We start from the raw sequence: 21,353 nt of genomic DNA on the forward strand, positions 1-21,353 counted from the left end.
CAAGTTATTTAATTTGTGTGCCTTAGTTTCTCCCCCAGATACTTAGCTCAAAGGAGTATTGTGTAACTAAATGAGGGACATTAGCAGATATTTAATTTCTTGAAAATACCTCTAGAAGATACTTCCGTGAGTCTTTGGATAGACATTACAGTTCTAAGTTTCAGTCAAACCTTTAGGTCCCGATTCAGTATGAAGACTTGTCAGTCACTGAATCAGTTCCCAGTGATCCCTCTCTTCTCTGACTTTTCTGTTCTCTGTCGTTATGTTTCTTTGTAGTCTGTTAGTATCATGCCCTTGAGTACTTTCTTCCTTTTTGCTGATTGTGTAATGTGAATGTAATGTCCTTTGCCATTCTCATCACTTAAGCTTATGAGCATCATAAAGGTCTTAGATTTATCTGTATCTCCATTACTCCTAGGCCAATGAGTATGCAGGAGTCGAGCAACAAGTAAGACTTATTTCCATAGATTCCCTTCCTGATAAATTCTACCATTTTCTCCTTTATTCTGCCTTCTCTTGGCACTTCTGCATATGTTGTTTTTCTTAATTTTTCTGTTCCAATTAGATTGCAAGCCTAAAAGGGACCCATTTCATTCCCTTTCTTTGACATTAATTCATTCAAATATCTGTGCCAGCCACTGTGTTAAGGGTATGGTCTGCCATTGTCGAACAGACCGCTTCACCTCAGTTGGCATCTTTGTTTGCTGGCAGGATGAGTTCTTGGGTGCATCCTGAAGCAGTGAAATGTAATAGTGAAGCTCTGGAGTCATGCAGAGCACCTGGGTTCAAGCCTTGGCTCCATTATAGTATATTAACTGTGTGACAGACAAGTAACTTAACCACTTTTAAGCCTTAGTTTCCTGATGAGCTAATGGGGATAACAATAATATTTGCCTTATAAATAAGCTGTCATTATTCAATAAGACAGTGTGTCTGACATATTATGAGGTATTGTTGGTTCATTGGTAGAATTCTTGACTTCTGTGCGAGAGACATGGGTTCCGTTCCTTTCCAGTGCACCTCTTACACAACCACCACCCTCTCTCAGTGGAGGTTTGCGTGTTGCTATGACGACGAACCCATTTCAGCAGAGCTTCTAGACTAAGACAGACTAGGAAGAAAGGCCTGGTGATCTACATCTGAAAATGAACCAGTGAAAATCGTGTGGATCACAGTGGTCTGATCTGACAGTTGATCATGGGGATGGTGCAAGACCACGCAACGTTTTCTTCTGTTGTATGTGTGGCCGCCACGAATTGGGCGCCAACTCAACAACAGCTAACAACAACAACTGACATAATTGCACAATAAATATTTACTGTTATTGTTAGTATAAGCTCATTTTCAGTAAGCATTATTTTTTGACACCTTAAAACAAAAAGACCATCACATGACATAGTTGCCAATAAGAATTTAATTTCTTTTTTTTTCTTTTGAGTATTAAGTATAAAGTTGCTGCTTTACTCCAGGATAGTGGTTTCTAGACTTATTTAGTAGTAGAATCTTTTTCTCTAAATAAACCCCAAAACTAACATATCAAACAGATAAAAGGTAGTGAGAGTCTATAGACTAAGTCTTTTGCCTGCTGCTCTGAGGCTAATTGATGACCTGGAGCAGTGATGTTTTAGGAAGTCATTTGGGATACTTGTTATAGAGTGTAGATTTCTATGCCCCCACCTCCAAGAAAGAGTAGCTCTAGGTGGTGACCATGGTTTTGCAGTGTTTGTGCATTGTCCACCACCTGATTTTGCTGTAGGTGGTCTGAGAACTAGATTTTGAGACGCACTCTTGTTATATTTTTATTATTAATTATGCTTTTTTATTGTACAAATATTGGTGTAACAAATACCCACAGCTTGAATTTGAGGAAAGAAGGAATTCTGGATCCTGGCAGCTGGTTCTTGAATGTGGGTAGTGGTCTTCTCAGCATCTTCTCAGTTTTTTCTGGGAATCACTACTAGCTATCTAGTTACAGGTCTAAGTTCTGAAAGCAAATGCTGGTAAATTAAAGCTTATCGATTCCCAGGCTTTTTGAAATTGGAAGATGGATGATCAAGAGAGAGAGTGACTTAGCTTAGGCATACAAAACCTTCAATCGGTGATAAATCTCTTTCCATTAATTTTGATGTACTGTTAGCCACAGTATTAGTGTTATATAATAGGTGTCTAATGAATTTTGTGCAAATGGAAGCTATCCTTAATAAAGTAAAAATGTATTTCGTTTTAAGTAAAGCCTTTCATTTTGGCTAATCCAGATTTATCAGGCAAATAAGTTAGATAATTATTCCCTTTACAGAAGGTATTCATTAAAAGATTTTGCTGTACGTACATTTCTTTAAACAGTGAGCTTGCCTCTATCTTTTTAATTACTTATGGCTTGAGTTACTCATACCTTTTTACATACACATTATCAGTAGAAAGGGACGTCTGTTTCATTAACTGGATCTAATCTCCTAATTATTTTTGAACAGTGAATGCTGTCTTTTATCAAGAAAATTATTAGTGGTTCCAGTGTTCAGTTGTGGGGGTTGGTGACTATTAATTCAACAAAATTGATGTTGTTTTCTTAAAAGCATTAACTTTTGTAAATAGATTTTTAATTTTTAGGTGTGTTTTAGTCTCTTTTGATGGGAAAATCCTGAAAGATGATTTTTAAATAGATAGAACTAGTGCTTTTACAATCTTAGTGGGTGTCTTAGTCATCTAGTGCTACTCTAACAGAAATACCACAAGTGGATGGCTTTAGCAGAGAAATTTATTCTCTCACAGTCTGGTAGACTACAAGTCCGAATTCAGGACGTCACCTCCAGGGGAAGGCTTTTACTGTCAGCTCTGGAGGATGGTCTGTGTCATCAATTTTCCCTCAGTCTGGGAACTTCTCTGCGCAGGAACTTCAGGTCCAAAGGATGCGCTCTGCTCCTGGCACTGCTTTCTTGGTAGTATGAGGTTCCCATGTGTCTCTGCTTGCTTCTTTCTTTTATATCTCAAAAGAGATTGGCTTAAGACACTATCCAATCTTGTATACATCATCAGTATAACTGCCCCGAATCATCTTTTTAGAGCATAGTGATTGAATTTATAACACATAAGGAAATCAAATCAGATTACAAAATGGTACAGAAGTATTCAATACTGGGAGTCATGACCCAGCCAAGTTGACAGATATTTTTGACGGACACAATTCAATCCATGACAGTGGGGAAAACACTTTTAACTTTATACTTATAGTTACACAGCTTGTATTCCTTTTGTAGAGACCTTTTGGTATAGTCTACCAGGACCTTTTCATTTTTTCTCTGTGGATAGGCTTTCTAAGCAGTGTTAATTATTTTAGGTAACTATTCTAGGTGCAGGACCGGGCAGTGTTTCGTTCTGTTGTATATAGGGTCGCTGTGAGTTGGAACCGACTCAGCAGCACCTAACAGCAACAACAATTCTAGGTACTGATTTAGGATCTCACAAAATATAATCCTGTCCTTTTTATAACTCTTGAGAGAATTTCTTTTTTTTTTTAATTTAGTTTTGTGCTTTAAATGAAAGTTTACAATTCAAGTTAGTTTCTCATACAAAAATTTATACACACATTGTTATGTGACCCTAGTTGCTGTCCCTGTATAGCGACAGCACACTCCACCTTTCTACCCCAGATTTCCTGTGTCCATTTAACCAGCTGCTGACCCTCTCTGTGTTCTCATCTCGCCTCCAGACAGGAGCTGCCCCTTTAGTCTCATATAACTACTTGAGCTAAGAAGTACACTCTTCACAAGTATTGTTTTATGTCCCATAGTCCAGTCTAATCTTTGTCTGAAGAGTTGGCCTTGGGAATGGTTTTAGTTTTGGGCTGACAGAGAGTACAGGAGCCATGTTTTCCAGAGTCCCTCCAGTCTCAGTCAAACCATTAAGTCTGGTCTTTTTACTGGAATTTGAGTTTTCCATCCCACTTTTCTCCTGCTCTGTCAGGGACTCTCTTGTGTTCCTTGTCAGGGCGGCCATTGGTGGTAGCTGGGCACCATCTAGTTCTTCTGGTCTCAGGATGATGGAGTCTCTGGTTTATGTGGCCCTTTCTGTCTCTTGGGCTAATGGTTTCCTTGTGTCTTTGGTGTTCTTCATTCTCCTTTGCTCCAGGTGGGTTGAGACCAATTGATGCATCTTAGATGGCTGCTCACTATCTTTAAGACCCCAGATGCCACTCACCAAAGTGGGAGGAAGAACATTTTCTTAATAAACTGTTATGCCAGTTGACCTAGATGTCCCCTAAAACCATGGTCCCCAGACCCTCGCTCCTGCTACTCTGTCCCTTGAAGTATTTTGTTGTATTCAGGAAACTTCTTAGCTTTTGGTTTAATACACTTTTGCTGACATCCCCTGTAGTGTGTGCTGTCCTTCCCTTCACCTAAGATAATTGTTGTCTATTATCTGATTAGTGAATATCCCTTTCCCTCCCTCCCCACCCTCGTAAGCATCAAAGAATGTTTTCTTCTGTGTTTAAACCTTTTCTTGAGTTCTTATAGGTGTTCTTATATAATATTTGTCCTTTTGCGACTGACTAAATTCACTAAGCATTATGCTTTCCAGATTCCTCCATATTATGTTTCACGGATTCATCATTGTTCCTTATCGTTGTGTAATATTTCATTGTGTGAATATACCATAATTTGTTAATCCATTCGTCTGTTGATGGGCGCCTAGGTTGTTTCCATCTTTTTGCTATCCTGAACAGTGCTGCAGTGAACATGGGTTTGTGTATAAGTGTTTCCTGAAATTGCAAAGGCATGAATAAAGTAAGGAACTGGAGTAAGCACATGGTGTATTTGAAGAGCTCGCTGAGGGCAGGGACTCTATCTAGTATGTGTTTTTTATCTCGTGTCTAACATTGCATGTCATACCTTGTAGGAGTTCATTAATAAGGGAATGAACACTAGTACTGTTCATGACTGTTAGACTTTACTTGATTGAGAAAATGAATTATACATTTAGAAAAAATTTCTGGAGGTCATGGTGGCCCTGAAATGTACCTAATTTTTTTCTTCTTTGTTAATCACTGCATTGTAATGAGAAAGCCAAAACCCAAACACACTGCCTTTAAGTCAGTTCCCACTCACAGCTACCCCATAGAGTTTCCAAGGCTGTAACTCTTTACGAAAGCAGACTGCTACATCTTTCATATCTTTCTCCGGAGGAGTCGCTGGGGGTTTGCACCCACTGACCTTTTGGTTAACAGTCAATTGCATTAACCACTGTGCCACCATCACCTCTGTAATGAGAAAGAGGGAGATAAAAGTATTAAATTGAGCTGCCTTCTTAGCAGAGAAGTCTTACTGCAGTCCATTAGTTACTTATGATAATCCCTTCTAAGATACACATTTTTTCACACTTTTAATATTTCTGAAGTCAGAGTCTTATAATTGATGAATTGTTATAGCTTATTAGCGTCAGAGGTATCCTGGTGGTGCAGTGGTTAAGTGTTCGGCTACTAATCAAAAGGTCAGCAATTCAAACCCACCAGCCACTGCACGGGAGAAAGATGTGGCAGTCTGCTATAAAGATTACAGCCTTGGAAACCATATGGGACAGTTCTACTCTGTGCTGTAGGGTCTTTATGAGTCGGAATCAACTTGATGGCAATAATAGGTTTGGTTTGGTTTTTATTAGCAGCATTTTTTCTTAGCACACAATCAGTGATATTTCTTGCAATTAATACATCTTAGGTGTGATGAACTGTGGTGGCCATCCTCATTTTTTAATACAATACCTGACTGATTTAGGTTAACATCTCATACTTTAGTTTTCTAATTTTTATTTTGAACATCAAATTCCTAAGAACAATATAACAGGATTACTTTCCGAAATTTTAACAAATTGCTTTGTATATTGAATGTTTTGCTTCAGGATAGTAGACAGAATAGCTATGAGGCAGCTTAGTCAAGTTTGTACAATCTAAAAGAGCAAAATTACCTCTTTGCTTTCTCTTATTTTTCAGGAGCAGTAGAGAACTGTGGACAATTCTGCTTGGAAGGTCAGCTCTGAGAGAACTGGTAAGTGGTGGTGGTCTTGAGTGGATTCATATGTTTTTTTGTGTAGCTTACATTACCAAAAAACCTGCCTTCTCTTTGAAGTAGGAAGTAAAGATATTTTTTATTCCCCAAACTTGGTAAACATGCATTCCCTTCATCTCTCTGCTGAAATCAAGATACATCTTATAGTTTAGCTGCTGAAGTTTTCTAAATTTCTACCTTTCTTTGTACTTTAGTGATTCCTTTCCTGAAAAGTTACCAGTGCTGCTTCATTGGCTGCTAAGGGTAGGGGTACAAATACCATTCTGTTACCTCAGGCCAAGAAAGATTCTCAGGTCTTTTCTCTGTCTCATACTGTACTTGGTCTTTTCTTCCTTTTCCATTTAGGCTGGCTAGTTGGCTAGCTCCTTTAGGTCATAGAGGCTGTAGTTTCTAAGATAATTCCAAGTATATAGTCATTAAAGGGCAGTTCTTTATGTTGCTCCTCAGATATTCTGACCCTGTGAGAATAAAGTGTTGTGATAACATTCAGTTACTACTGTGGTTGTTATTGTTATAATTAACGTAATGAATGCTATCCTCTTTTTAGACCCTTCACGTTTTTTGATATGCCTCTTGTAGAAGTGTATCTTAAGAGGAAGAAATTCTGAAAAAAATCTGTGCACAAGTTCTGAATGTTAGACAATTTATATGTGTCTAACATTAGAGGAATGGTGAATCAGTTATAATCTAGCCACTTGATAGAAATTATGCAACCACTAGAAAGGTGTGTTTATCAAGATTTTCATAAAAACAGTTAAATTGTTATTATGTTAAGCATATAAAAGCAAGCTGCAGAATTTTGTATTAAAAATGATTTGAATTGTGAGGAAAGCTGCATATTAAAAAGACTCAAAGGAATATGTAATCCTCAGTATGATCCTAGAGACTGATTAAAATTACATTTGTATAATTGCCTTGTTCTTTTCCAGAATCAGATTGAGGCAGAACTGAATAAACATTGGCAGCGGCTGTTAGAGGGGCTTTCCTACTACAGACCTCCCAGGTATGGCCATTCCATGTATCTGTTAGAGAAATTCCCCTGAGGAAGCTGGCATAGATGAAGCCATCCTCATATATTTATGATATTGCTAGGTTATGTAGATCAAAGAGAATACAATTTGGTTATCAGTGGAAAAGAGTAGGGCAGATTTTTCTGTCTATTGAAAGAAAGAAAAATTTATTCTAGAAATACGGTATTGGAGAATTAAATTGTATGACCCTAGTGTCTGGGAGTGAGGATTTCTATATATTCAACTAATATTTTTAATATCATTTGGGGTCCACCGTGTTTATGTGAGACAATGTGAGCACTGAATACTGGGATGTAGCAATAAACAAAGATAATAGCAGCTGACATTTACATAGTGTTTCTATGTTCCAGTGATTAAGCACTTGACTGATATTAAGTCGTTTAATCTTCCCAACATCCCTTTGAGATAGGTACTATATTATTTTTTGGTGAATATATAGATTTTTTTATTGGGCTGTGAAAAATAAGCAATAATAAAATATAAAATAGTTAAAAAAGAAGAGAATACAGCTTGCAGAACTAGAAATTTGTTTTAATTCCTAGTCCGAATCTCATTCTGTTCCACACCACAGTTCCCAACCCTCCTTCATTTTTTTTCCTACTTCTGAACCTCTGCTGAAGTTACTACATTTTCACTTTCTGTTTTCACTCTCTTAAGTTAGTAAAGAACTTTTTTTTGTTCATCTAGTAACCCTTGTTGTGTAATTATTTTGAAGTAAATCCAAGGCATCATATGATTTTATCTGTAAATACTTCACTATATATCTAAAATATATGAACTTCAAAAAGGGAGGTAATTACTTTATTATCATATTTAGGTACTCTTATTATCATTGTTTCCCTTTTATAGATGGGGAAACCGAGACACAAAGAGGTTAAGTAACTTGCCTCAGGTGGCACAGCTAGTAAGTGGTAGAACCAGGATTTGAACCTGGTAGTCTTACTGCAGCGTCTGTGTTCTTAATCATCATTCTGTGTTGCCTCTTTTGGAACTTATTGTTTACTCCTATACTAGCCTTTATGTTGTGAATTTTCTGTGAAATGTAAGAGTCTCTTTTAAAAAAAAAATCCAAAAACAACAACAGCGTGCTTTAATTCACAGAATGGCCATTTGTGGCATTTAGTTTCTTTTTTAAAGAGAGAAATTCCCTTTAAGTAATACGGGATTTAAAGTCTGACAAACATGTTTTTGTTTTAAACTAAACTTCAGACTTTATTTGAATTTAACCATTTTTTTCCTTTAATGTCCTCTTTCTGTTCCAGGATCCAACCCAGGGTACCACATTGCATTTAGTTGTCATGACTCCTTAGTCTCTTCTTGGCTATGACAGTTTCTCATTCTTTCCTTGTTTTTCATGACCTTGACAGTTTTGAGAAGGATTGGTCAAGTATTTTTTAGAGTGCCCTCAATTTGTATTTGTCTGATGTTTTTCTCTGTATTAGACAGGGGTTATTGGTTTTTGGGTCAATACACAGAGGTGAAGCACATTCTTATCACATATCAGAGGTTACATGACAACCACATGAAATCACTGGTGATGTTAACCTCGGTCACTTGGTTAAGGTAGTGTTTGCCAAATTTGTTCTCTGTAAAGTTACTTTATTCTCTGCCCTGCTGCTCTGTTCCTTAGAAACGAGTCAGTAAGTGTAGCCCACCCTCAGTATGGAATGGTGCTGGTGGAATTAAATTCCACCTCCTGGAGAGGGTAGTATCTATGTATATTATTTGGAATACTTCTGTAGGGAATATTTTTTCTTTCTCCCTCATTTTACATATTTATTTATATGATATGAACTCATATATATTTATTTTATATTTTGTTTATGCATTGTTCCATCTCTGGCCGTTGGTAGCTCTTTTAGGTTGCCTTCTGTGTCTTTTTTTTTTTTAAATTTTTGTTTATTGTACTTTAGATGAAGGTTTACAGAACAAATAGTTTCTCGTTAAATAGTCAGTATGCATATTGTTTTTATGACATTAGTTAACAACCCCACGACATGTTAACACTCTCCCTTCTCAACCGTAGAGGACCTTTTTCGGTGAAAATATACATAGCCAAAGTTACACCATTTCAGAAGTTTCTACATGTACAATTCAGTGACATGGATCACATTCTTCCAGTTGTGCTGCTATTCTCACTATCGTTTTCCAAATTATTCCATCACCATTATCTTCGAGTCACTGCCCCAGGTTTCCCATCAAACCTCTTGAGTTGCTGTTGTAAATTTGATCTTACATAGATAATTCTTTTTTTTTTGGACCTTAGATGAAGGTTCGCAGAACAAATCGTTTCTCATTAAACAATATCTTCTGTGTGTTTTTGACATGTCTCCATCCTTTTGTTTTTTGAGCACTTATTTTCTAGCAGTATAAGATGCACCAGACTCATCTTGTTTTCTCCCTGCCCCAGCCCTAGAATCAGCCATTTCTCCAAGGAGTGCTGGTACCTTTTATTGGAGAATGATATTTAGAAACCAAGATCTGGATCCTGAGGGTGCTCACTGCTACTAAGGTGTTTTAGCTTCTAGGCTCTGTCAGTGGACAGAGCTAGTTAATATATGTATGTATACTAACAGACCTGGTTTTAAATTTCCACTCAACTTTTTATTAGCTGTGGGATTTTTGGTAGGTTATTTAATCTTTCTAAGTGTTGGTAATTCCACTTGTAAAATGGGGATAGTATTATTTACCTTTCAGGGTAGTTGTAAGGATCAGAAATAATTAATGTAACTTTATATACCTACAAATAGTAGATACTGTAATAATGATGGTTTGTAACAGACATATAGTATATTTATTACTTAGAAATAATCAGTTTGTGTTATAAAGTCTATAGAGTTGAACTTGTGTGTTTGTGTGTTTGTGTGTATGTGTGTGTGTGTGTGTGTGTGTGTGTGTATTTTTTAGGCACCTAAAATGCAAAAAAGGTCTGTAGTAAAAATATCAGTATTTTTATTTTAAACCCCTAGGTGGTTATTAAGAATGAGGAAATGATTCATTGTTCTTTTCATAGTCCAAGTTCAGCTGAAAAAGTGAAAGCTAACAAAGATGTAGCTTCACCACTGAAAGAACTGGGTTTAAGAATCAGCAAGTTTTTGGTGAGTAAAAATTAGAACTATCTCCGTTTATTACGTACATTGTGAATGTGCATGGTTCCATTGTTAGTGATTGTCAGTGAAAATTCAGTTTATTTTAGTTTTGAGCATTAAATTGAGCATGCTGTGCTTGAAAAAATATTCAATGTGGTTTTTAAGGTAACTAGTTTGTATTTAAATATATAGCTAATTGCTTTCAATTTTGGAAGCCCAGATCTTGCCTGCTGCTATATTAATAATGATCATGAATAAGCACATTTGTTTCTGGCATTATTGTACAAATTACATGTACGTTTTTCTCGTATTTGGGTTAAAATTATGCTATAAGAAATCTCTTGAAAGGACTTGTGTTTATTTAAGTCCTGTGTTCATTCCAGAGGACAAGTCTTCAGAATGCTTGGTATTCTGTGTATGATTTCTGAGCTGAGGTGGCTGTTCCTCACTTATAACCTGTGTATTTCAGGGTCTTGATGAAGAACAGAGTGTGCAGTTACTCCAGTGTTACCTTCAAGAGGATTACAGGGGTACTCGGGACTCACTGAAGGTTTGTGGTTATGTCCAGCTCCTTTCTACTGCCTTTATCCTTTTGCTTGTTGGTTTTAGATTTTTGCTCCAGTTTTTTGCTACAGGATTTTGCTACCAGTTCTTTGCAACAGAGGTAGGTGATGAGATATAGCCATTCTCAGGAAGGGCTTTCTAAAGGCTTGAAAAAACATGTATTTCAAGCTGAGGTCTGTCCTTAGACTTGGAGGAGTGATATCAGAGTTGAAAAGATCTTGAGAAACCATCCAGCCTGCCCAACCCCTCATTTTACATATGAGGAAATTGAGGCAAGAGGAGAGCGAGGGGATTTGAGCTCAGGTTTGGATATGCTTAGGTAAAAAATGTTTCCAGGAGTGAATGGCAGTTTTAATCTTGAGGGATGAGATGATGATGTGTACCTTTGACTTTGTGAATTGAGTTTAACCTATAAGGTGGCTTCTTGTCTACTTTGTTTTCCATCAGACGATACTACAAGACGAGAGGCAGAGCCAGGCCTTGATCCTGAAGGTCAGTAGTAGTCACTGTTTGCATTCTTTGATGTAAAATTGAGTGACAGCTTCTTGATTTTGTTCTCCCTGAGCATTGTTGACCGTTGACTCTTTTGTTGGGTAAGCATTAAGGTCTTAGTGAAGATGCCTGTTCACTCATTTATGAAATAAGAGGCTTTTTCCCACTGAACCAAGATGGGGAGTTTTACCAGAGGATGTTCTTCAGTCGGTGGTGGTGAGAATTGGTTCTTGGATATTTTTTCTCTAGTTCTGTATCCAGCAGGATTTGTTTGTATTTCTTTATTCCTCTATCCCTTCTTCCCTGTTCCCACAGCAACAGTTTCACTTAGAATCCCATTTTTAAATGGAATTTGACGATGGATCCTGAAGTAATTTCCTGTTTGGTATTTAGTGAGAATAAAATAGGTTAATTATTAGCAATTAAGACATGTATCGGAGGTATTTTCATATTTTTGGCCTGTCAGTTTTTAACATTGTGCATTACTTGAATGCTCTGACTGAGAAATGATGCTACAGAACTTGTTTGGAAGCTTGTTTATATTATTAAGTAATAATTCCTTTTATCTTGCATGAATTAACTTCTGGTTTATGAAGGTGTTTTGCTTTCTTTTGGACTACCTCAATGTGTATCTATTTCTGTGATTGCTTATATAAAGCTAACTTGTCACATCTTTAAGTGATTTCTTTACCAGCAAACTTAAAATTGAGTGTCTTCTGTGTAAAGATGAATAACTGATTTTGAATCTTTTGGTTCTTCTCAGATTGCAGATTATTACTATGAAGAAAGAACCTGTATTCTTCGTTGTGTTTTACACCTTCTCACATACTTCCAAGATGAAAGGCACCCCTATAGGGTAAGCCCATTTAGGCCTCTTGCCTCTTTGCGCTCTATCATTCAGCTCTTTGTAATAATTCTGTATTATTCATTTTCGTATACTTCTGAATATTTACCTTTTATTTTCTGTATAATTTACTGTTGATTTTTTTAAGGTTGAATATGCAGACTGTGTCGATAAATTAGAGAAGGAGCTAGTTTCCAAATACAGACAGCAGTTTGAAGAGCTTTATAAAACTGAAGCACCAACATGGGAGACACATGGAAACCTCATGGTATGTGCTTTTTTGCCTTCCTGTGATCCTTAGGACTGATGAACAGAGCATAATAGAAAATCTAGAAATAGACCTAAATACTGATAGGACATGAATGTATGATAAAGGTGACATTTCAAATCAGTGGGGAAAAGGTTGGCGTATTCAATAAATGGTGTTAAAACTACAGGGCAACCATCTGTAAAAAAATTTAGCTGTATCTCTAATTACTACTTTCTGCCAGAATAAAATTTAGATGTATCAGTGATTTAGATTAAAAACAACTATTAAAGCACTGAAGGAAAATATGGGAGTTTTTGTTTGTTTTTGATTGGGAGAGGTCTTTTTAAGTACACCTCAGAAGCCATAAAAGAAGAAAAAAAAGAGATAAATCCAGCAGCATCAAATAAAAAAACTTTGGAAGATAAATCCCCCCAATAATGCTGTAAACAAAGTCAAAAGGTAAACTCATATCAGAAAGGGCTGATACCCTTGAAATGTAAAGAACTCTTGTAAATCACTTAGTAGAAAACCAATAGCCCCAGAGAAAAATGGGCCAAAGTAGTGAAGAGATTCACATAATAACACTCTTGTCCAAGAGATGGGAAAATGGGTACTCATGTTTTGCTGTATAAGTATAAATTGGTACAACCTTTAATAGAAATTATGACAGTATCTGAAAATGGAAAAAGCACACATCTTTTGACCCTATAGTTCCTTTAGGAATTTATCCTACAAATACATTCATAGTTATGTGAAATGACTTACATAAATGATAGATCTATAGCATTCCCCCCACCAACCCCAGCTTTATTGAGGTATAACTTACATCCAGAATTCATTTATTTTAAGTGTACAGTTTGATGAGTTTTGGCAGTTGTATGCAGTTATGTGCAGTAAGCACCAGCATGATCAATATATAGAACATTCTACCCCAGGAAGTTCCCTCCTCCCCTTTGTAGTCTGTCTCTGACCTCTGACCCAAGCAGCCACTAACCTGCTTTCTCTCTCTATAGGTTTACATTTTTCAGACTTTCATATAATTTGAATCATACAGTATATAGTCATTTCTGTTTGTCATCTTTCACTGAGCAGTGTTTTTGAGATTCATCCATGTTGGAGCATGTAACAGTACTTCATTCCTTTTTGTGGTTGAATAATATTCCAGTGTACAAATTTACCACAGTTTGTTTATACATTCATCAATTGATGGACAGTTGAGTTGTTTCCATTTTTTGGCTGTTATGATTAATGGACTGAAGATTAGCGTATGGGCTTTTGTGTAGACATAGGTTTTCTTTTATCTTGGGTAGATACCTATATCTTCATTCATCTCTGCTCCTTCATATTTCTGTTTACTTACTTTGGATTTAGTTTGGTCTTTTGCTGATTTCTTAAGATAAAAACTTATTTAATTTTAGATCTTCTTTTCTAATAAATAACTAAATTTTTTTTCAAGCATTGCTTTTAGCTTCATCCCATGAATTTTTATGTATTGTATTATCATTATCATTATTCAGTTCCAAATATTTTCTAATTTCCCTTGTGATTGGTTTTAATCATGTGTTATTTAGAAATGTGTTGTTTAATTTCCAAACATTTGACATTTTCCTAAGCAGCTAATTGTTATCAATTTCTAGTTTGGTTTCAGTTATGGTCATAGAATATACTTTATATAATTTCAGTCTTTTAAAATTTACTATCCTATGGTTTATGTCTGAACGTATGATCTGTCTTGGTGAATGTACCGTGTACAGTTGAAAAGAATATGTATTTGACAGTAGTTGGGTATGGTGTTCTATAATATGAGTCTTGTTAGAGTTGTTCAGATCTTCTGTGTCTTTGCTGATTGTTTGTCTCATTTTTCTATCAGTTGTGTGGCATTGATTTCAATAACAAAAGATTGGTAATTACCTAAATGCCCATCCAGGTAGGCTGGTTAAAATACATCATAGCATTTCCATGCAGTGGAATAGTATGCAATATTAAAAATAATGAGGGATCTGGCTGAATGATTTATGGTGTATGCATGCAGTAAATTACTATGCAGCTATAAAAAAGAATAAAAAATAAGAAAATTCTTTATATACTGTTATTGGAAATAATCTTTAAGATATATTATTAAGTGAAAAAAGCAAGATGCAGAGTAGTTTGTGCGATATATTATTTAGTTTAGAAATGGGTAGGTAGACAGGAAGGAAGGAAGGAAGAATGAAACTGTGTTTTTAACCTCACTTTATTTCTTTTTGTTTTTTCTTCATTGGTTGTGCAGACTGAGCGCCAGGTGTCTCGCTGGTTTGTTCAGTGCCTTCGGGAACAGTCCATGCTGCTAGAAATTATTTTCCTTTATTATGCCTACTTTGAGATGGCACCTAGTGACCTACTGGTATTAACTAAGATGTTTAAAGAACAAGGATTTGGTAGCAGGCAGACCAACAGGCACCTGGTGGATGAGACCATGGATCCTTTTGTGGATCGGATTGGGTAAGTCTGAATGAATTGAAGGTCACAGAACTTGTACAATGTTTAGAAAAATTTTAGAGCTCCTGTGGTCATGTGAGTGAGTGAGAATGAGATAGCTTTGCCATATTGACTGGCCACACTAATGGATGGGGAAAAGGATGAGTGTACTACTACCATGTTTCATTCAGGTCATACAGGGAGTAAAGGCTGAGATTGAGAGAGACATGTTCTTCTCTCAAAATAGGTGGTATATTCTGCTCTTTTACTTACTGTCTTCATCTAAAGGGTTCATCCATTCATTCCACAAAAATTTGTTGAGCATCTATTGCAGGCCACTGTGCAAATACTGGTGACAGTGATTAATGAGCAAGGCAGATGTGTTCCTTGCCCTCTTTGGGGTCATAGGCTGTCAAGTTTCTTATATTTTTCTCTGTTTATGGCAGTGGCTGTATCCATGTTTTGGGGCCTGTTCTCTCTGTAAAAGTAGCCCTGGTGGTAGTGGTTAAAGCACTTGGCTGCTAACTGAAAGCTTGGTAGTTGGAACCCACCAGCGGCTCCATGGAAGAAAGATGTGGCCGCCTACTTACATAAATATTTAAGCCTTGGAAACCCTATGGGGCAGTTCTGTTCTGTTCTGTAGGGTCGTTTTGAGTCAAAATTGACTCAACAGCAACAGGTTTGGTGTCTCTGTGAGCAAAGATAAACGCATAAGAGGTGAGACGATTTACCTGGGTCAGGTATGATTGGTGGCTGTAGAAACCTTTAGTACCAGATCTGTGCTGTAATATGGTAAGCACAAGCCACATGTGATTACTGAGCACTTGAAATTTGGCTGGTTTGAATTAAGATGTGCTGGAAGTTTAAAATACTGGATTTCAAAACTTAGTACAACGAACAAAAAGTAAAATATCTCAATAAGTTTGTTGATATTGAAGTGCCTTATCCTCACTTTATTCTCTGATGTTCGTAGGAGCGTATATGACACTGTGGTACTGTTTTTCTTTCCAGCTACTTCAGTGCCCTTATTCTGGTGGAAGGCATGGATATCGAGTCCCTGCACAAGTGTGCTTTGGATGACAGAAGAGAACTGCACCAATTTTCCCAGGATGGGCTTATTTCTCAGGTGAACTTGGAACAGCCTCTTTGCTTTTGGGGATGGTTGATAGTTAGTAGTATGTTGTTAACCACTTGGTTACGTAGAGTTTTCATTGTTGTGGAATTTGAGGTTCTACATAATTAAGCAGTTAGTTGGATCTGAAAGAAATCTCGGATTTGTCAGTCAGTCATCTACAGAGGTTATAGTTTAATCTGTGAGAGCGAGAGGAGCCTCATGCAGATAGTGGAAGGACTAAAGAGGACCAAGGACAGAACCTTGGGGATTGTCTGCCTGTATGGGGCCTATGAAAGAAAAGGAAAGGGGAAGGACATTGAGATGGGATGGGTAGAAAGATAGAAAATGAGGAGATAATCATGGAAAGTTCAAGAAGGATCAGGGTCAGATTTCCTAAGAGTCTTCCATTTGAACATGTATTTTATAATCTTAAATTGACACCATTTAAAAGCAGAAAATAAAATTATGGTTAAATGGAAGAGGATTTTATTAATGTGGTGGCTGAGATTTTGAGAAGAGTAAATAAAATGTCCGATTGGGAGAGAGAGGCTAGTAGAGATGAATGAAAGGCTTACTGAGCATGATGAAGAATCTTGTTAAGGAGTCTTGAGCCTTTCTGTTCAGTGAAACAGATGGTGTTCTCTTTCTCAATAGGATATGGACCGTTTGATGTTGACCTTTGGGGACATTCCACATCATGCCCCGGTGCTTTTGGCCTGGGCTCTCCTCCGTCACACCCTGAACCCAGAAGAGACAAGCAGTATTGTCCGGAAGATAGGTGGCACAGCCATCCAACTTAGCGTATTTCAGTACTTGACCCGGCTCCTGCGGTCACTTGCCAGTGGGGGAAATGATGTAAGTCTAACACTGCTGGCGTGTGAGTATGAGAATGGGCAGAGAGCGGGCAGAGCGTCATTAATGAGCCGTGATAATTGTAATAGTGATGTGGATAAGGTAGTAACTATCCTTTATAGAGCATTTACTATACCAGACACTGTACTCAGTGCTTTCTGTTACATTATTTTATTTAATCCTTGTAACGCTTTTTTTTTTTTTTAATTGTGCGAAAATACACATACATAGTCCTCAATTTACCATTCTGATGGGGTTCTGATCATAAGTTGCGTACATCTTTCAGTTTTCATTATTATTGCCTTTTATCATCAGTATCTTTATAAATCTGATTTTTCTTTGTCTTTGGGTGTTGGAAGCATTACATGCAAACATCTATGAGTGAATATCTGAGAATGATAACAGCAAATTATGTGGTACAACATTGTTTATAGTACATATTACATATAGTACATATAGTACAATAAGATGTACCCCCCCAAAAAACAAAAAAGATGGTTGTAAGTGCGATTTGTCATAATTTGAATACATCGTAAGTTGGAGACTAACGGTATAATAAAAAATTTGCCATTTTTAAGTGTACAATTCAGTGACATTAATTACATTCACTAAGTTGTACAACCCTCACCACTATCTATTTCCGATTGTTTTTCATCCCTCCAAACAGAAACTCAGTATCCCTTTGGTAGCTGCTCCCCATTTCCCCCTTCCCCAGCCCTTAGTAACCACTTTTGTCTCTATGCATTTGCCTGTTAGATATTTTATGTAAGTCCGATTGTACAGTATTTGTCTTTTTGTCTAAATTATATCACTTAGCATAATGTTTTCAAGGTTTATCCATGTTGTACTGAATAATATAACTCCTTTTTGTGTTAGGGATTATTATCCTTTTTTGCAAATTAGGAAATTGAGACTCAGATGTAGTTTACCCCAGCGTAACAGTAATAGCTAGTAAGTGGCAGATGGGTATAGTTTGAACCAGTTACGTCTGACTCTTAGCCAGTATGCATACTCCTAGAAGATAGCTTTGACCACACTGAGTGGAGAAATCTTTTTGGGGGGCTTACTTATTCAACTCTAACAGGACGAATTAGAAATTCTCATGAGTCTTTTTGTTTGTTTGTTTGTTTATTGTTGTAGTTTAAGTGAAAGTTTACATTTCAAGTTAGTCGATTACACATAAGTTTATACATACATTGTTATGTGACCCTAATTGCTCTCCGCATACTGTGACAGCACACTCCTCCTTTCTACCCCTGATTTCCCATGTCGATTCAACCAGCTCTTAACCCTCTCTGCCTTCCCATCTCACCTCTGGACAGGAGCTGCCCGTTCAGGCTCATGTATCTACTTGAGCTGAGAAAGAAGCACACTCTTCACGAGTGTCATTTTATGTCCCACAGTCCAGTCCAATCTTCGTCTGAAGAGTTGGCCTCGGAAACTGTTTTAGTTCTGGGCTGATTGAGAATCCAGAGGCCATGCTTTCCGGGGTTCCTCCAGTCTCAGTCAGACCATTAAGTCTGGTGTTTTTACTAGGAAATTCTCTTGAGTCTTGTAGTAGGGCTTAATTTGAGTGGCACGGTGTAGTCTGCTTTAAAGTGCTAAAATGAAACCTCAGCCAACAGGCCCCACTTGCTGTCACTGGTTGATTTATCTAATAGCAGTTTGGGCATTTGCATCAGCACATAGATAGACAGTTCTTTCTCTAGGCTCAATATGGTTTTCTTTTTCCCCCACTCAAACTTTGATCATTTTTTAAGTAATTTCTTTTTTATTTTCTTTTGACTATGTTGTAATATTTATGGTTCTTACCTTCTCTTTTTTCCCTTTGCCTTCCTGATCTTGGAACTAAATTAGGAAAATTATAAGGATTTGGATTCTCTTCCCGTTTGTTTACTGGGACTATATTAATATATTAAAATTAGGCTAAATCTGTGAAGAGTTGTGTTACTCAGAATTATTCACTGACTCCTTTGCTGTTTCAGTGCACCACCAGCACCGCGTGCATGTGTGTCTATGGACTCCTTTCCTTCGTTCTGACCTCGCTGGAGCTGCACACTCTGGGCAATCAGCAGGTCAGTGTCCGGCTTTCCTGAGGCAGCCTACACAGCCCAGCTTTACAATCGTCACCCTATAATACCGTCTTGCAGCTGATATTGTTTACCTGAGTGAGGTGCCAATTTGTTTATTGCTGTTCATTTTCACTTATTGTATTATCAAGTGATTCATGTTAGTTATAGAAAAATCAGAAAATGCTGATCAAAAGAAGAAAGTGTAATCTCATCACACAGGATAAATTGTTACTGTTTTGATATGTTCCCTTCCAAACATTTTCTGCGCATACAGATAAAAATAAAGTAATTTTTATGGGATCACAGTGTATGTACTGTTTTGTAACTTAATTTTTTTACTCTGTAGTATATGTGTTGCAATCATCTGTGGATGCTAATAAATATTCTCCTGCAACTTTTGAAAGTATGAAATGTTTCAAACTTATACCAAAGTAGATAAAATTGTATAATAAACCCACTTGATCCCATCACCAGCTTCCAACAATTATCAGCTCTTGGCTAATCTTATTTGATCTCTGCCCCTCCCCACCTTATTTTGAAGCAAATCCCAGAGAGCATTTAATTTTGTCTGTGACTATTTCACTAAAATTCAACTTGATACCATTATCACATCTAAAAAAAATTTACCTTCAAATATCGAATTTCCACTTGTCTCATAACCAGTTCAGTTTTGACTCATGGCAGTCCTATGTGTGTCCGAGTAGAACTCTGCTCCAGAGGATTTTCAATGGCTGATTTTTTGTAAGTAAATCGCCAGGCTTTTCTTCCAAGGTGCCTCTGGGGAGACTCAAACCTCCAGCCTTTTTGGTTAGCAGCCATTGAGTTAACGATTTGCACCACGCAAGGACTCAGTTGTCTCATAAACGTCATAAATTTATCATAAGTTGATTTGTTTGGATCAGAATCCAGATAAAATCCACATATGGTAATTGGTTGATATATCTTTTAAGTTTCTTTGTCTGTAACTGCACTGTCCACTATAGTAGTCAGAAGCCACATATGACTAAATTTAAATTAACTAAAATTAAAAACTCAGTTCCTTAGTTACACTAGGCACATACAAGTGCTTCAGTAGCCATACTGGAGAGCACAGACCTATAGAACATTTCCATCATCTGAGAAAGTTCTATTGAACAGTGCTAATCTCTAAGTTCCCCGTTCGTTTTTATATATCCTTGCAGTTTTGTGGTTGTTATTGAAGAAACTAAGTCATCTGTCCTGGAGAATATTCCATGTTCTGGATTTTGCTGATTTTGATCCCTGTGGTGCTGTTTAACATGTTCCTTCCTCTTCTGCGTTTCCTGTAAATTGGTAAATAGATCTAGAAACTTGAGCAGATAACTCAGGTTTGAGGTTTTTGGGTTTTTGTTGTTGTTTTAAAGCAAGACTGCTTCATAGGTCGTGGTGTACCTTTCCATCCGGGAGGTATATATTTGGTTGTCTTTGTTTTTGTGGTATTTGCAGCCATTAGTGATCATTGTCTAGATTCTTTAGGGGTTGCAAAATGATCCCATTCTAATTCTGTCTTTCCTCCTTTGTTTATTACTTTGAACATTTTTATAAGAAAGAAATTTTGCTCTCATCAGCTATTTGGTGCTCTAGGATAGAGCACTATACATGCTTTTTTTGTTTCCTTTATTTACTAGTTTTTCTTAGCACCCTCCAAAGGTCCCTAGCATGCTCCAAAGGTGGCTAGTGAGGTTTTTTGTTTGTTTGTTTGTTTGTTTTTGCATATATTTTAGCATGGATTTAAGTATTTTGTTGTTGTTATTGTGTGCCATTGAGTCAATTCCAACTCAGAGTGACCCTACAGGACAGGGTAGAACTGCCCCATAGGGTTTCCAAGTAGCGGCTGGTGGATTCGCACTGCCAGCCTTTTGGTTAGCAGCCTGAGCTCTTAACCATTTTGCCACCAGGGCTCCTTAAACATATTAGCTGTTGTTAATCCATTGCAGTTATTATTCTTATGCTCAGACAGTCCCATCTTTGGCCAGTGTGAGCTTTTTCAGATTGGTTTCTGACTTCTTTTGACACTACCCTAATATATTTTGATAGCTCTATTGTTTTCTGGTATGACAAAGTGTTGCAGGGTTATCTTGTAGGATTCCTGCCCTAGACCTGAAATCTACCATTTCTCCAAAGAGCTCTGGTTCCTTTTTGTGGGAAATGGTATTTTTTAGTATCTTTATAACTAAGCCATTGTTTTCCTTTTTCTATTGTGGTAAGAGATATACAACATAAAATTTGCCATTTTAACCATTTTCAAGTTTACATTTTCCAGTGACATTATTCACACTTACAGTGTTGCACAACCATCAGCACTATATGTTTCCAAAACTTTTTTTATCACCACGAATAGGAACTGTGTACCCATTAAGCAATAACTCTCTATTACCTCTTCCCCCAGTCCATAGTAACCGCTAGTCTATCCTCTGTTTCTGTGTATTTATCTATTCTAGATAGTTTATATAAATGGGATCATAAAATATTTGTCCCTTTGTGGTGTATTTCACTTAGTGTAGTGTTTCCAGC

The 21,353-nt window shown here is 37.0% G+C and overlaps 1 protein-coding gene across 1 annotated transcript in view; it reads left to right on the forward strand.

The window, feature by feature from the left end:
- LOC101358052 (nucleoporin NUP188 homolog) overlaps nucleotides 1-21,353 on the forward strand; it is a 49,894-nt gene that overhangs the window by 2,260 nt on the left and 26,281 nt on the right. Inside the window, exons 2-12 of the mRNA XM_023730797.1 lie at nucleotides 5,981-6,035; nucleotides 6,986-7,059; nucleotides 10,101-10,185; nucleotides 10,646-10,726; nucleotides 11,188-11,232; nucleotides 11,996-12,088; nucleotides 12,225-12,344; nucleotides 14,596-14,807; nucleotides 15,795-15,909; nucleotides 16,552-16,752; nucleotides 18,735-18,824. Of these exons, the coding sequence (XP_023586565.1) occupies nucleotides 5,981-6,035; nucleotides 6,986-7,059; nucleotides 10,101-10,185; nucleotides 10,646-10,726; nucleotides 11,188-11,232; nucleotides 11,996-12,088; nucleotides 12,225-12,344; nucleotides 14,596-14,807; nucleotides 15,795-15,909; nucleotides 16,552-16,752; nucleotides 18,735-18,824 (1,171 nt within the window). The remainder of the gene's footprint in view (nucleotides 1-5,980; nucleotides 6,036-6,985; nucleotides 7,060-10,100; nucleotides 10,186-10,645; nucleotides 10,727-11,187; nucleotides 11,233-11,995; nucleotides 12,089-12,224; nucleotides 12,345-14,595; nucleotides 14,808-15,794; nucleotides 15,910-16,551; nucleotides 16,753-18,734; nucleotides 18,825-21,353) is intronic.

This window comes from Trichechus manatus, unplaced genomic scaffold (genome assembly GCF_000243295.1).
Source record: "Trichechus manatus latirostris isolate Lorelei unplaced genomic scaffold, TriManLat1.0 scaffold00038, whole genome shotgun sequence".
In the NCBI taxonomy this organism is placed as follows: Eukaryota; Metazoa; Chordata; class Mammalia; order Sirenia; family Trichechidae; genus Trichechus; species Trichechus manatus.